Source organism: Notothenia rossii, assembly GCF_949606895.1.
Source record: "Notothenia rossii genome assembly, chromosome: 11".
NCBI lineage: Eukaryota > Metazoa > Chordata > Actinopteri > Perciformes > Nototheniidae > Notothenia > Notothenia rossii.
The window spans coordinates 14,498,026-14,515,048 of record NC_136910.1 but is presented as its reverse complement, the minus strand read 5'-3'; the positions used below and the strand labels follow the sequence as shown (position 1 = coordinate 14,515,048).

At 41.7% G+C, this 17,023-nt stretch overlaps 1 protein-coding gene across 2 annotated transcripts in view; it reads right to left on the bottom strand.

Moving 5' to 3' along the window:
* The window catches only part of dock1 (dedicator of cytokinesis 1), a 169,433-nt gene that overhangs the window by 49,299 nt on the left and 103,111 nt on the right, over window positions 1-17,023 (bottom strand). For both annotated transcript variants that reach the window (XM_079657413.1, XM_079657414.1), the window contains exons 28-29: window positions 8,466-8,567; window positions 6,983-7,077 (exon numbers count right to left, since the gene is read on the bottom strand). In XM_079657413.1, coding sequence (XP_079513539.1) covers window positions 6,983-7,077; window positions 8,466-8,567 — 197 coding nt within the window. The remainder of the gene's footprint in view (window positions 1-6,982; window positions 7,078-8,465; window positions 8,568-17,023) is intronic.

Sequence of the window (17,023 nt, the reverse complement as noted above, 5' to 3'; positions counted from 1 at the left end):
ATGCCCATCTCATTAGTGGTGTTATCATGATGTGCGGACATGAAAGAGCCATCTGCTGGTGCTTTGGGGGGGTGAATGTGGCATGTGTGAAGAGCCCAGACTCAGGAAACTGTGAGGAAGGACTGAAGGATCTCCAAAGCTGCTTCACAAGGCTTCCAAATGTATTTTTAGGTGTCAGTTATATAGTGTAGTTTTTAAAAGCATTTGACAATATTTAAAGGTCTTCTAACACATATTTTTCTATAAACAATGACCTTGAGCACTTAACCCCCAACCTTTTCAATGACACTTAGCTATATGGAGATTTTCTAACATCTCTTAGCTAATTGTTCTGGATTTTCCACATTGTTCTGTCTAACAGCTCTCATTAATCCTGAAGTTCTGAAAACCCCTCTCTTTACTATCATCCCAGCACTAATGGGACTTTCTTAGGCCCCGTCCACACGGAGACGAAACCGATTTCGAACCGAATTCGATTTCAAAAAAGTCTTCCGTCCACACGGAATCGGCTCAAGAAATGTGTCAGTCCAAACGAAACTGCTGGAGACGCTGTAGTACATATGCCGGGCCTGTAAGTGGCGCTGTACAAAATACACCAAAAGCAGCGAATAAGACCGATGACGATTATTATTATTATTATTGTTGCTGATGGTTGTGGTAGAGGAGCTGTACATTTTGCACGAAAACCTGTGTCATGGTCAGTAGCGTCTGGAGCACGAACGCAACCCTGTGATCCGCCATTGTTGTTGGCGAAACGCATCAGCAATGACGCGGAGGTGAGCAGGAGAGGTGGGGGAGGCGGGGCTATGCCGTCGACTCAGGAAATGATCGTATAGGGCGTACACACGTCTCCAGACTTACCCACTTTGGGAGCCGGATTCAAAGTTTATCGGTTTCGGGCTCCAAAGCTGCGGCTCCGTTTCGGCTTCGTGTGGACGAACCGTCTATACCAGGGGTGGCCAACCCGCGGCTTTTTGCCTAGTTTCATGCGGCTCTTCAGTTCATATCGAGTTGTATATTTGTGAGTTTGGGGGAGAGACACTGACTCCTGACTAGCGTTAAAAAAGTTACGATTCCTCCGTTTAATTAGTATCGGTACTTTAAGAATGACGGGGGAAAGTACTCCGGTGAGAATGCGCCGTTTTAATAAGAGCCGTGTGTGTGTTCAGCGCTCTGCTTCCAATCCCTGCACTGCAGCCATGCCTGCAGTCCCGCCCCTCTCAAGCACGCTCAAGTGCCTCCCCTCTCTCGTGCACTCGCTAGCTGCCAGAGCATGTGAGAAAACGAGAAGCATGGCTGCAAGTGGGAGTGCAACTGCCGCTGCGCCTCGGCTTGTTGACAAAAAAGACGCCAGAAGCGAAATTTTGATGTATTTTAGCTCTGACAGTGAGGGCAAACCTACGAACACCACGAGGCCTGTCTGTAAGAAATGTATTAATTTGATTTAATACAAATTCTTGTCATTTATTTTATTTATTGTTCTCATTGTTTAAAAGCTTGTGTTAAGGTTATGGTTCTGGGCTGAAATAAAGCACACTAATTACATTTAAAACTGTTTCCCTTTTTTTAAGAAAAGTATCGAAAAATAATCTGAATCGTAATTCTTGACTTGGTATCAGTATCGAAACCAAAATGTTGGTAGCGTGACAACACTACTCCTGACAGTTAAACCTGATTAGGTATTGAATGCTGATCATTCTGACGTAATTTGGCCGGCCAAAGTTGTTTGGGCTCGGATAAAATCGCTCCGTTACTTTTGTCCCTTGTTACTTTCGTCCCGGCTCTCCCTACGTGTGTATGTGTGGTGTCAGGTGTCAGTATGAGAGGATGACAGCGCGTCTAATTTTGATGTGGCCCAAGAGCCAATCACAATAATACCTGGATTCAGAGAACCAATCACCTTTGAGGGGGGGGGGAAACCTATCGTTGATTAAACACTATCCAGTGTTTCCCCTACCATTGTCTTGGAGGGGCGCCAACGGAGCCCCGCACCCCCCCTGGAATTCAATAAAAATATATATAAATAAAAATATATATAGCACCAAATTGCAAATAATCTATAACTACTGTCCCTTTTCACATTGAACATGTGCTCTTCTATTAAATAAACTAAACGCTTTCATTTTAAGTTGTGAGTTTAGTGTTTTTGACCCTAAGAAACACTGATGCATTAATCAATAACAATAATCCACAGCTTCTCTCTCTGCTCCAGAGGATTTAAAAAATATATATCCCAATGCCACAAAAATGCATCAGTGACGTGGTTGAAATCTTGTCTCCAGAAAACAAAAAACAGAAACAAGCGGTATCAGTGACTGTGTGTTTGATGTGGCTCTTTGCAGTAACATAGAAAAAAATGTGGCTCTTAACCTCTGACTGGCTGGCCACCCCTGGTCTATACGATAAAGAACTTTAGCGGATACAACTGAAATTGTCTCCGTGTGGACGGGGCCTTAAACTATTTACTGATAACAATGGAACATCTGCATCTAAAACATTTGAAATACATCCGATTGCATCTCTTATGGTGGCCAATATTAAAAAACACATTGCATAGCTTTCAAAATATTAATTGTTTGGTGGTTCTTCTTAAAGGCTAGATCCGCCGAGACGTGACTTTTTAAAGTTTGCAGTGAATGTGCTCTGGCATTCAAAGAGTGCACAGCAATAGAGCTTGACGAACAAACACACCTTCTTTGCCCTTAGATAGTTATTGCAAAACATTTATAGCTGTCTCATGGGATGAATGAACGTGTCACCTTGGGTTCCCACTGTGGGGAGGGAGAAACAACCAATCAAACGCACGCTGATGGATGGCGAGCAATGAAAGAGTTCTGCTAATTGGTGGCAAAGCAGACACCTGAGGTATTCACAAAGGCTCAGGTCTAAAGACTGAGACCCTAGCCGGTCAACATGTCCGTTAAAGTTTAAATCTTCCGGACAAAATGATAAAAGTGCCAATCAAAAGGTCTTCTTTGTTATTTATTGAGCTTTAAAACAAATGAATAACGACTCTATATAATAATTTAAGAATAATATACGGAGTCTCTCTTTTCCTCCCCCTCTCCTGACAGCCCGTCAGTATTTTCGTTATCAGGAAATGATCGTATAGAGCGTAGTCACGGAGCCGTTTGGGCCCCCAGAGCATTGCGTCCGCAGATCTACCCACCTTGGGACCCGTTATCGTTATCGCTACAGTATCTACGTGGCCTCGAGTGGCCGAACCGTCTATTCAGAGGTGCCCAGTACGTCGAACGCGGTCGACCGGTCGACTGCGGGGGCAATGCTGGTAGATCGCGAGTCATTCATAAATTAAAAAAAAATCCAGCTCCGTTAAAATAGACAAAACAGGTTTTGATCCCTCCTCCCTTGGCCTCCCTGCCACTTAATTCAGGAGTTGACTTGATTGACAGAAAAAGCGACCTATTGCTTTCCAGTCTGTTAACCCAGAATGCAAAGCGATACAAAATCAGTCAAGTGCCGGGAGAGAAAAACAACAAAATGAGTGCGGGAACGAGCAAAAAGCTAAAGACATACCACTTCCACACAGAATGGGAGGGAGAATCTTTTTTTGTGATGTCACATTCAAAGGTTATTTGCCTTATTTGTAAAGCAAGCGTCGCTCTGCCAAAGAAAGGTAACGTGGAGAGGCATTATCGGAGTGTTCACAAGGCATATGACAGCGACTTCCCTCCGAGTAGCGAGTTGAGAAAGAGAAAGGTCATGTATTATTGCTACACAAACATTATCTCTTAGTCTTAGTGTCGCCAACTCGTTTCTAACATGCAAAAAGACAAACAAATGCGTCTATGGTCGGTGTATTTTCTATCTCTCCAATCCAGAAGAGATCTCTCTCTCCCCCGTCTGTTTGCAAGGGGGCGGGGCAGTTTACACACACGCATCTGCTACATGCAGCAACACACGGAGGAGATGGTGGAGAGAAGCGCTCCAATGTGTGGTTACATGTTACCCGTCTTGAGGTGGACAATGCTCGTCACCAAAAGTGTTTAGCATGTAAGGGCGGTAACACGAGCAATTTGTCTAAACATTTAGCAAAAGTGCACCACATTCAGACGGAGGAATGCACCGGGTTCGACTGTCTTTCTAGTAGCTCTGTAGCCCCATCCACGAGTAACGTTTCCACGTCAGGTGTTATGTATGCTAGCAGCAACACACGGAGTTAACTACATTATACAAACATGGGTTAATGATTAGAGGTAACTGAGTTATTTATTTTGTTAAAGTTTCAGCTATTCTGTTTCCAGTTCTGTCATAAGATTATTTAATAAGATTTGTTAAAACATTGTTGTTTCTTTTGATGTGAAATATTATTTATTTAATTCAAATAAAAAGCAATGTTAATTTTGTTCACAATTTGTTAAGTTAATTTAATAATATATGTATTTTTGAATCAAATATTCATCTTTATTGTCTTCATTGTTAGTTTCCACATGCCTAAAACAACCTCAAACTAAATCTAAAAGTTGATGGCTAAATAAGAGCGTTTGAGAAATTGTGCAAGGCACACAGTAGTAGTCCGAATAATCGATTAATCGTTTCATTAATCTATAGATTAATCGATAATCAAATTAGTCGTTTGTTGCAGCCCTATTGTAGTTATCCCATGTAAAAATAAAACGTGTTATTCAGCAACCCTTGCAATTTGGGATTTTATTTTTGGTTGGTAGACCTCGGTTAGCTGGTCATTTCAAAAGTAGCTCACCAGCCAAAAAAGTGTGGGCACCCCTGGTCTATATGATAGAGAACTGTAGCGGATACGACCCATTGCGTCTCCATGTGGCTAGGGCATGAGATGAGTCAGACTTTGACAGGCTTGTTTTTCATTGAGTTGAACAATGATTTAACGCTAGCAAGTGGCTGGATGCGCTGACTAGAATGCAGATTTAATCAAACGGCTGTCAAAAACAAGTGATTATGGGTTCGGTTGGGATTATTCTGCTGAGACATGGGAAATGGCCTCAAAAAAAAAAAAAAAAACATTTCATACACTACCAAGCATGATCTGAGAATGAACCACTGGGAGCTCAGTGGTGCTCATCACATCCCTAAAGCAGTTTAAGACAGTACAGTGGGGGTGTGTTTAAACAAGCTAGTTAGTCCAGTGCTTGCACGACCGGTGTGTGTGTGTGTGTGTGTGTGTGTGTGTGTGTGTGTGTGTGTGTGTGTGTGTGTGTGTGTGTGTGTGTGTGTGTGTGTGTGTGTGTGTGTGTGTGTGTGTGTGTGTGTGTGTGTGTGTGTGTGTGTGTGTGTGTGTGTGTGTGTGTGTGTGTGTGTGTGTGTGTGTAAGGAGGGTCAGGACCGCATGTTTTTTACACCATCACTGCAGCTCAGTAAAGATGGATTTGCACACCTGCAGGGCACAGGGGGAGCATCATGACTGAGTAAAGCCAATGAATTCTCCATTGTGAGTGACCCAGGTGGATAATGATGTTTTTTAGAGAGTGGGTGTGACTTCCAAAGGGAAACTCACATGTAGTAATGAAATGGACTGATGAAAGCATTAGAACAAACATTGAGTAGCATTGCAATCTGTAGTAGAATGCCCTAGCTGGTAATGATGTTGGAATGGTTTTGGGAGGAGTGCGCAGGAAGTCCAAGCGCACAGTCAACTAGGAGCTGCTTTACACCCACCGTAAATAGTCACTTTGAGGCGCTTGAACAGAAACAGCTCCAGGTACTCTGTTGCAAAGTGAAAAGCCTTGTTGTATTTGTAATTTTGCTGTTTCTCTTTGGTTTTTGTCTGATACATGTCTCATGAAAAACAAACTCCATTGATTTTACACTTCCAAGTGTGTTTAAAGGTGTTGGGGCAGAGTGCTGCATATTTAAACATTTTATAAAGTTTTGGTGGCTCCAGAGGGAGCTGTATGAAATGTAATATGTTGACTCAAGTGATGTCACTTAAGTCTAAGTGAGTTTAGGCCAAGTACTACACGTTTGGAATTGGAAACATAAAATGAAGGTCTGGAGTTAGAAAGAGGGACGCTCCTATTCTCTGCTTTAGATTGATGGATCAAGTTACATTACGAAACATACCACACTTGAATTGTTAATAAGTCCTGTCTGCAGGTGAGGTGCATTGTGGGTAATATAGGCATTACGTTTGAACAAGAAAGAGGAATTTGTTGAATAAAGCTGATGGTATCTCTGGATTTGCTCAATAGATATTGAAAATCTTTACCAGTCCATAACTTTGAGTCTGCCAATTTTAAGGAATACTGGCTAAATAAGTGCACTCTTTTAACAGATATGTAAAACATGTACAATGACTATGGATCTTTGATCATAGTTAAAAACGCATCTCACCCTCTCAAAGATGAATGGATGCTGTTGAGGAAGAAGGAATTGTTTTTCTTCCCTATTTAAAAACTGACATTTCATAATAGAGCACTACAACACATACAACAATTACAAAAGATGACATACGCACCTCTAAGTGCATAAAAGCACAGCTCTTGTCTAAACTCCTAAACTCCACAGAAGCACTTTTCCCCAAAAAAAGGAATCAGGCAAGGTACCTATTAATAAAACAGAAGGCCGTGACAGCACAACAAGCAACAAAGTAAAGAGATGCAGAGACTAAGTTTGGAGATTAGCAAACAGCATAGACCCCAGCATCTATAATTCATGGCTTTGTTTGCGGCTGCGCTGACTGCTCCTCTGATTGCTACGCTGCTGAGGCCTTGTTCCGATATTTGCATGGAGAGAAAAACATTAGAAAATACCCTTAGCCACTTCTGACTGCTGTTCCTTAGCAACAACAGTGTAGGGAGTTAAAGGCAGCATGTGTGTGTGTGTGTGTGTGTGTGTGTGTGTGTGTGTGTGTGTGTGTGTGTGTGTGTGTGTGTGTGTGTGTGTGTGTGTGTGTGTGTGTGTGTGTGTGTGTGTGTGTGTGTGTGTGTGTGTGTGTGTGTGTGTGTGTGTGTGTGTGCGCACATGTGTCCAGTGTTGCCGTACTCACTTGTTTTGCATCATGTTCATTATGACCCAGTCGGAGGAGTAGACATTTTTCCCAATGAGATCTTTAAACATGATGAATGTCTCCATTAGGAAATCCTGCAAGAGAGAGAAGGTTTTCAAAATGAAACCACCTCCAAGATAAGAGCAATCTGAAATGAAGTTTAGGAGTTTGGCTTTGAGGCAGAACCAGCTTTTGGATTAGCTTTTAAAGGTGACGTATATATATATATTCCTTTTGCAGGTGACCAATAATCCAGCGGTTTCTTAATGCTGTAAACAATGACATTCCATCTGTTTTGCTGCTCCTGGGGAAAACAGTTCTTGTGATCTTTCTATTAAAACTTGATAACTAGGTTCATTTATACTGATAATAGAGGCTCTGCTCAACCTTATCTATAGCAGCACAACCTCAAATTCTCCATTCCTGTCAGGTCTACAAAGTCATCAACTTTCTCTCAATCAGAGTTGCAGCTAAATTCCCAAAACATAAATATGCATGTGAATCTATTCCTGGCATTCGATGTTTCACTCCTGGGTGAATCCCTGTGCTTAGTGATGGTGTGTTTAGAGAATAACTGCAAAACAACAAGGTCCTGTGGACTGCAGCCAGTTCTGAAATGTGGATATGGCCCACGCCAGTTTCAGGAACAATAACTCAGTGGAAAGATCCAGCTTCATCACAGTGATTGTTTATCCTGCTGTGGGAACTAGACAAACAGCCTCTAACAAAGCCTGTGTGCAATCATGAAGGTCAGGGAGATACATTCAGGCTGAGTTATGTTGTGGTCATCTGAAAGATACCATAAATGACTTGATTTAAAAGTGTAGATGAATAAACACTGTTTTTCCAGAGTTGAGAGAATACATAAACTCAATCAAACACGTACAATTATTCGTAATCTCACTAAGGGTATCAATTACTTCAGGTGCGTGCATCTATTCAGTACCAAATGAAAGCAGATGAAGCCGCAAGTGAAGCCAACATCTCCATTTCATTGGATTACAAAGCTTCACCTGTAATCTAAATCTGATTCTTGTTCCTGCTGTGACTTTTTTTGGGATAGAAGCAAACAGTGGAATATCAACACTCGTCAAAGTACACTAACATAATACTAATCTGGCAGCAGATTCTAGAGAATTATGGCTTTAAGGGAAGACTTCTTCAGAGCGGAAATCCACAACAATGACATTTATCCCTCCTCCACAACTTGTTGGCTGCGAAGAGCGATCTGCCCCCCCTTAGGAGTTACTATCATCAAGAGCATGCTGTGCGTATAGCAGCCTCAGAGCAAGGACTATCAGAAATTCAATGTCGTACTTTATAGTGGAAGAAATACATTTTCCTTACAGATCTAATCCGACTTTTGATTTGAGGAAAAGAAAGAGCAAAATGAAACATAACTACACTGACTAAGATTTAAGTGATTACTTGACAATGTAGCCTGAAGTGTCTCATCTAGAAGACATTTGTGAGGTGTACTCACCACCACATCGCTCCTTATCTTGCCAAAGGTGCTGATCAGATGACCATAATGATAGTCGTCCATCTGCCTCAGTGTGGCGGTCATGCTGGCCACGAAGCTTCCCTGGAAAAGAGAAAAGAAGCTCATTCAATTCACAATCAAGTTCAAATTGAAAGCTGAGGATGGAATGACTCTGCGCCTGTGATTTTGATGGATACTGACTAGCTGAGTTGATTGGATGTGAATACTGAAGCCTCCCAGGTTTGAAAAGGTAGGTGCCCTCACTCTGTGGCTGATCTCATTAACCTGCTGGCCTCCACTCCCCTCTGCTCTGTGTCTCCACTGATTATAATGTGTGTGAGGTCCCTACAAGAGCTGTCTCTGCTTTACAGTGTGCTTTAACGGCTCTGGTTAGCACGCAGAACTGGGCTGGGCTGCGCAGAGCAGATAAGGAAAGGCAAATGTGTGTTAGGCTAAATGGAGAGAGGCTGCTGCGAGCATCAAGAGTCCTGCCAGGGATGTGTGTGCAAAGTGGAGAAACACAGGGGGGATCTATTGACACATTTTGGAATTTAGAAAGGGCCCTTGCTTGACTGTATGTGTGACTGGGTTGATTTCATACTATTTAAGGATGGGGGGGGAAATTCACAGGAACACATGTATCAAGTAAAGTTTTTAGACAGAGAATCATGACGATCATACAATAACAAAGAGAAGAAAAATTACACTGATGGAAAAGAGATGATGGAAAGTGTGTTGTACTGCCAATTAAAATACTCCTAAAAGACGAGTTCAAGTACTTGCAACTATACTTTTGAAGAATAAGAAAAACACAGTACTTCTATTGGACTCTCCCAGACAGCTGATCAAAAAAGGTACACAGAAGATAAACGAAGCTAATTAAAACAGCATTGTCACAGAATGCTTTAAAGCACCTCCAGATTAAGATAAGCGTTAAATTATGAAAAGCGTACAGGTGACGGTCTATCTCCAACTCAAACACTACTGGATTATTAAGCATCCATCATATCATTGAGACTAACCCAGCACAAAGAAGAATTTCCTTACATTTAAACTACAAAAGCATTGATTTATGAGAAACAAGTATTCAATAGGGGAGAAATATTATTATTAATACATTTTCAATTTGACCTTTTTTAAGATAATGGTAGTTATTGTAACCTCAAACTAAATGTCTTTACACAAGGACAGATGCACAATGCAGCTGTTATACACATTGTTTAGGAATTGAAAAGGTTTATAATTATTGATGTTGTCTTAAACATGTTGTGATTTGAAGTGGTACACATGTATTTCAGGGGAAATTTGGCCACAATAATACAAACAGGTTTTTCACATGCGAGTACTATTCCATTACTAATCTTCTAAATAAACCCTGGGTTGGGATTTTAATCTGGACAGGGCCTACCTCAGTGAACTGGGGACTTAATGCGGCAGATATAACTGCTGCTTCATGGCAGTTAATCCTCACCAGCATGCTGTTTCGCTGGAGAACCTCTCCTTGAGCTGTAATTAGTCCTGACCCACCAAAACACAGCCACACACAGCCACACAGCCACACAGCCACACACACACACACACACACACACACACACACACACACACACACACACACACACACACACACACACACACACACACACACACACACACACACACACACACACACACACACACACACACACACACACACACACACACACACACACACACACACACACACACACACACACACACACACACACACACACACACACACACACACACACACACACACACACACACACACACACACACACACACACACACACACACACACACACCCACCCCCCCTCTCTCTCTCCAATTCAGATTTTTTTCCAGATTGACTTGTAGTTATTGTTACATTGCAATATCTTAGGAATAGGTTAATTATTATTGTTAGTATGTACAGCAGTTACCTTATTGACAGAAATAATAAGATAATCATCTAAAAGACACCTAAAGAATAACAAACATATTATTCATGTTTATCTCAGTTTTTTCTTTGTTCTGCCACATGGCGCTGATTGCCACTTCAGTCCCCTCCTTTTGTAACGAGGGTCTGACTCATATATATTTGTATGGAAATGTTTTTATCTCAAGCACAGAGGGCAAGCCTCTTTCATCTGTGAGGGCATGTAAGCCTTAGTTCTTCAGCATTAAAGATGGGAAACAAATTAAGACAGAGCCTGATTAGAAAATACCAAAGAGACAAGTGTGTATTAAGTGCCTATAGGAGACTGTCACACTTCTGTAATACCTTATTCTTTTCACCAGAGAACAACATGTGTCGCTACTTAATCACAAATGTATGGATTAACCTCTGGTAAAGATGCAATGAGTTAGTTAGGGGGGATTTGACGTATAGAAAAAATATTCAAAGATGTGTTTTGGGTTGTTTCAACAGTCTTTCTACTTTACATTCAAACCATTACTCCTGTGGTCCATAAGTCTAACTGTCGTGAGGGGACGGGCACTGCAACCGCCCTCACATTGCACAACCACTTTATAAATAAAAAGGAGTGAAAGGCTTCAAAGCAGGCAGCAGTCTTCAGAAGTCCTTGGTGCCTCTTGCAGAGTCTCCCCTCACAACGTAGACTAGATCAGCTGGAGGGAATCCCACAGTTGTTTGTATTTCTTCAGCTGTGAATGCATCCCAGAGAGAAGAAGCTTTCAGAACGTAACACGCTGTAAGCCTCAGTGTGGGACTTGCCATAAGGAACCAGCGCTGATTACAGTAGTATAAACCCCTTCAGATTATTCCCAACATTCAATTAAGACTGCCAACAACACAGGCATTCAAACGGCACTGTCACAAGGAGGCTGTGGCTCAGTGGAATAGTGCGCTGCACTTAGTACGCTGAATTTTGAATCAGGGGATAGCAAGTTCGAGTCCCACTGCAGTCAGCATGTCGTTGTGTCCCTGGGCAAGACACTTCACCCCAAATTAGTCCTGTGGGGATTGTCCACAGTATTGAATGTGTGTACGTCGCTTTGGATAAAAGCGTCTAACATGTAATGTAATGTCACTATTGATTTTATAGCTGTAACGTGTTGCAATTCATCTTAAACTTCCAATCAAATGTAATTGCTGCTGGAGGCTGAAGGGTCAGCTGGTTAAACCTGATGGTACGACTACACAGACAGAGAATCTCTCACAGAAAAAGGATTCAGACGTTTCACTGTGCAGCGATTAAGATCTAAATGAGGAACAGAACACATGCTGCACCAGCTGTTATGGGCTAATGTGAGAAAAGACGTGCGGCATGATGGAAAAGTACAGGTTTACTCTTCTCTGCAGCTCTAAGTTGATAAGTGCATACTGTGATAGCTTTTGCTGTCAAACAGCTGACTCCACAGGTCCACCAGAGGGTACCGCGGGGTTCGGAGAGAAGGACTTTCATGGTTCAGCCGTCACACTTTTATCACTGGGGTAATCCCTGCGGTGTTACCATGACGATGCAATGATTTATTTTTAATTTTTCAAGCAGAGAGAAATTAGGAAGGTAAAACAGACTGGTGAAGGAAAGAAGAGATCGGAGAGGGAAAAGTAAGTATTTCCCTCACTAGTCATAGGCGGGCAAATCCTTTGTGATTTTGTGGGGGCGACGGATGTATGTGAGTGCAGAGAGAGGTAGCAGAATTGGGAGAAAACAACTTGAGGACAAATTAGTTGTACTCATAACATATACACTACCCTCTCTGGATTTGTGCTTTCAATGTGCCTTTTAGTCAGGGAAATTCACAAACAAATTAATAAAGTATTTGGAGTTGACATTCCTTTTAAATATGAAACTGTTTGAGAACAGAACCGCCCAGCATTGATTTTGGATATATAACGTATATGAAACTTCCTATTATAAAACATAATACTGAAAGTTGATGTGACAAAAGACATTGAGGCTTCTTGTTTCTATAAAAAACACTTTTTTGTAAAAAACGATTGCACCTTTAAAACACTACACTTGTCATGTATGATGCATAATGATGATTAATGAGTGTCCACAATAGTAATCTTCAAAGCACATCAGTGACCCATTGAATAATTGCCATGAATATACAGAAGAGAGCTCTTTGAAACAAAGCTCAGGACCTGAAATGCAAAGTACATACTGTAAGCGGAGCAAGAAATCATCATTTTTAATTCGACTATTTCGTTCCACTGGAGATGATAAGGCACCTGAAGCTCAGAACAAAAAGTGTTCCAGATGGGTACGCAAGTCAATCATTTAATAGCCAGCACTTGAGCTGTCATCAATCTCAAGCATTTATCCACCAAAACAATTTCCCAAGCTTAACAATAAACAGAAACTTCACGATTGATATCTATCACAGTGTCCAGAAGCTGAAGATTTCCAAAACCCTGCCTCCATATCCATCTTAAGCTTAAGGGCAAATGAGGCAGAATTTTAGCGGAAATGAAAAAGCGGTTATTAGAGGGCAGAGCCAGATCCATCATACGCCGCTCTCTAGCTCCAGCTCTCTGATAATTCATCTCACTTTAGCGCCTGACAGCAGAAATGCGAAAAATTGATGTTTGCTGTAGTAGTGAAGGGTTGCCCCATAAACACTGCATTGTTTTAAGCCTTTAATTAAGCCAGTGGGGAAATGGAACGTTGGTCTCTAGAGATATGTAGACGGAGAGAGCAACCTGTCTCTGGAGGAGAGAAAACTGACACAGGAAGATGATGATGATGAGGAGGAGGAGGAGGAGGAGGAGGAGGAGGTGGATAACCAAAGGAGACACAATGACTCTCTCTTAGCTTCAGGCCTGATGAAATAGGAATTTGCTGGCTCATTACAACGGAAATCACAAAAGCATTCAAAAAACCTCAGGTACTCACTACGCCATTTAATCAGAGAGGAATTAAGTCACTTCTCCGATGCAAACAAACGTGAATGATCCACACGATACTAAGTCATGGAGGCAGTGAGTCGGAGAGCATTGGGTATATGATGAGGCATCCAACAGCACACCAGAATATCTCAATACAAACTTAATTGGTAGCCTCGCTAACAGAAAGCATTGTTGGAGCTCAGATCCAGAAGTGTCCATTTTCCATTTTCTGACGATAGTTCAAATTAAAACGTGAAACTGCATAAATAGCCAGGAGGACGCAACATACAAATATAACAAATGAATTACCCAGGAGGAAGACAAGTGTCTTGTGATATTGGATTTGTTGTAGAATACACCAACATAATAGGTTTAATTTATACATCTTCTAACTAGAACTCACACGTTAAACATCCATATAAAATAACATGTTCATTTAAATGTAATAGCGTGTATTCAAAGCAATGAACTGTGTTCTGCTCTGAGGCATTACATAAGACAAAACTTAATTAACAAAAAACATAACCCAAAAAAACGTTCCTTTTGTAAGATAATGATATATTCAGATTGTCATGATAGGATATATGGAAATATTAATCATACCATAATGTATTGACGATGTCTGATTCCTAGTCAGCTGTATACTGTTGTTTTAAAGTAATAATAACATGTATGAGGATTTCATGCAGGTGCTCTTAAATCGCAATGATCCTTTTTGCTTTTGTACCATGGAGATAAATCCATCTACCCACCTCCTTTCTTTCTACACACCACTAACACACACACACACACACACACACACACACACACACACACACACACACACACACACACACACACACACACACACACACACACACACACACACACACACACACACACACACACACACACACACACACACACACACACACACACACACACACACACACACACACACACACACACACACACACACACACACACACACACACACACACACACACAGTGCAGGACAAAACCGAGAGGCAGCAGCACTTGAGCACTTTTCACACTGTTCCATCAAAGGGAGGCCGAGCAGACACATGCAGGGTACTCGGCCACTGCTGCAGGACTTAACAGAGCACCCACTTGCATCCAACATCAGGCCAACAAGGTGCCCGGCAGGCTGGTCAGCCAATGGGAACGGATGGAAGATCTGTTTGAGGCCTGCTGAAACCATTCACCCTTTAGCAGCATTTTCCGTAATGCATTGTGAACTCCAGATAAACACACAGTAGCGATAAATAATAGACAAGGTAAATCTGGGCAGCCAGCCATGAAAGTGACCCGTTATGCCATTCATTCGGACAGCATCCAACTTAGACAAGCTTCAGGAAGAAGCACCTTCACACTCCGATACATCAAAACATTATACTTCCCTGAACAGACACCTTAATTTACACCAGAAACCCCACAGAGCTGAGGCTACTCTTCACTCAAAAGAAAGCTCTGCATGTTCAATTCCAAGCCTACATCATTCACTGGACAGGAAATGGATGTCACCATTGTTGCTGTGTCAGATTGTATGGATGGACTGAAGCGTGAAGGGAATTGTATAAGTCAATAATGACTTGATGTACACTGTCCAGATAGCTTTACATAGTGTGGTTGGAGGCAACGCACAAAGTGTTGGATATACCGAACTGCAAGTACCTTCAATAGTTGATATATGTAACAGTATCTATCACCTTTTGGACTTTGCTTAGGGTTCTTTTGACAGGCTTAGAGCCGTCATCGTTTGATGAAGAAACCATAAGTCTGCAGCAGATTGGGACCGACTCTCGCTGACGTATCTGCTCGGCACATTCTCAGCTTTGTTTCTCACTTGGAGACTAGCTGGGGCAGAGCAGTCGACACATCACACCAGCCTGTCAGACACACACTCACTGACACACAAGAGTTTCCCTTTCAGGATTGCTGTGGAATCTAAGATAGAATAAATCGACAGCTCTCTCCACTATCTAGTAATACGGTTCCATACAGATATGACACTCAACACTCTAAAGTACTCAGATGCACTCAGCAGCTCAGGGGAAGGATTGGAGTTGCGACAGAGAGGATACTAAAAATGAAAGTTACATCCAAATGCAATCTGGGAATCAGTAGTTTAAGAAACTATTTATTGTGTTACTCTATTTATAGTATTCTGTCCAAAGCACATACAGAACCAATTAGCAGTATGAGCTGGGAAAGAGAGGTGTGAGGGGTGATAATGAGGAAATCACTTCTATACCTTGGAATCAGTAACAACTCTGTACTCGAGTGACAGAAGGTACTGTACGTGTCTATTAAAATGTTATTCAAAAGGATGTGCCAGATTACATAATCAATCAAGGGCCAGTAATGCACTATCAATGTAATACATCATTGTGTTTCATTGTACTCATTTCAATCTAAGATGACATTTGTAATCATTAATGAATTAATTTGTCGCTTTTGATCCAAATGTACGTTGTGGTGTTTTTCTTAGTTGCTATGGTGATAGTAAAGAGGGGGCAACATGAAACAAGGACGACAACTGGACTTGAAATGGGGACACTGCGATTACATAATATACACCCCCTCTTCCTGGTTGAGGCATGCATACAACAATGATTGGAAGATTGATATAAATGTTATTTTTCTAGAAAAGATAGCAATTTGTTTTGTATGCATCATGTCTACCCTTCCAAAGACACCAGACCTTTGTTTGTTGAGGTCTTGGAAGATATGGCGAGAATATCGAGCAACACCATCAAGATAATGTTCCTCACATGTCCACGATGACAAAACAACATATATGCAATATATTTCTGCCTCTCTTTCTCTGCGTCTCCCATTCTAGCTTTTACTTGGGAAGGCAGAGGTACATTAATGGCATTTGTATGTTTTTGTGACCCATTTTGGCGTTTTGATTTTTCAATTAGTCTGAGAGACACCATTCATCAATGATTAACTGGCGGTGGCAGGATGCTGCTGGCAGAGCGGAGCCCTGGGTCTCGCTGAAGCATATGTGTATATGATAGACAGAGTATGGATACTTTTGTGAAATTAAACAGCATAAACAAATGAAGGACAGCATCCTCCTTTAACCACATAACTGTGTTTAGCATACATGCACGGGGACAAGGACATCAAGCAGGATTCCCCTGAGGACTTGACTTTGAGGCAATAAATCAATAGAGGGTGACTCGTTCCTTGCCACTTTCTGAGACACACAAGCTTACATACGCAGGTTGATGAGCAGATTCCAATCAAAGACAACAGTAACGCTTATTCCAACCCCATATACAGTATCCATCACGCAGCCATTTACCCCTGGGTTCAAATCCAAACACGTGGTAGGCATCTTTCAAGGTCAAATCTTTACAGACATTTCATCAGCTTGGTCCTGTGTCAAACCTGCAGCCTGTGGTTGCCTGGTGAAGTAAAACACAAGGCTGAGAAGCAGATGTGTTTTGCTCACTCCCAAACAAGAAGTCAGTCTCAAAAAACTGTGTTGTGAGTGTGTTAAGGCAGTGTTCAGCAACTTCAAGGTGCAGTCAGTCAGCAAGAAAGTGGGGGTATTTTAAGGGTCGATGGGATAAACGAAAGAAAAGCAACATTTTCTGTGATTGACATGTCATAAAGAGCCAGGCAGAGAGAGCTGTGATGCAGAGAGAGTCAAACTGAGACTCAGCAGTAATTCACTCACGTCTCT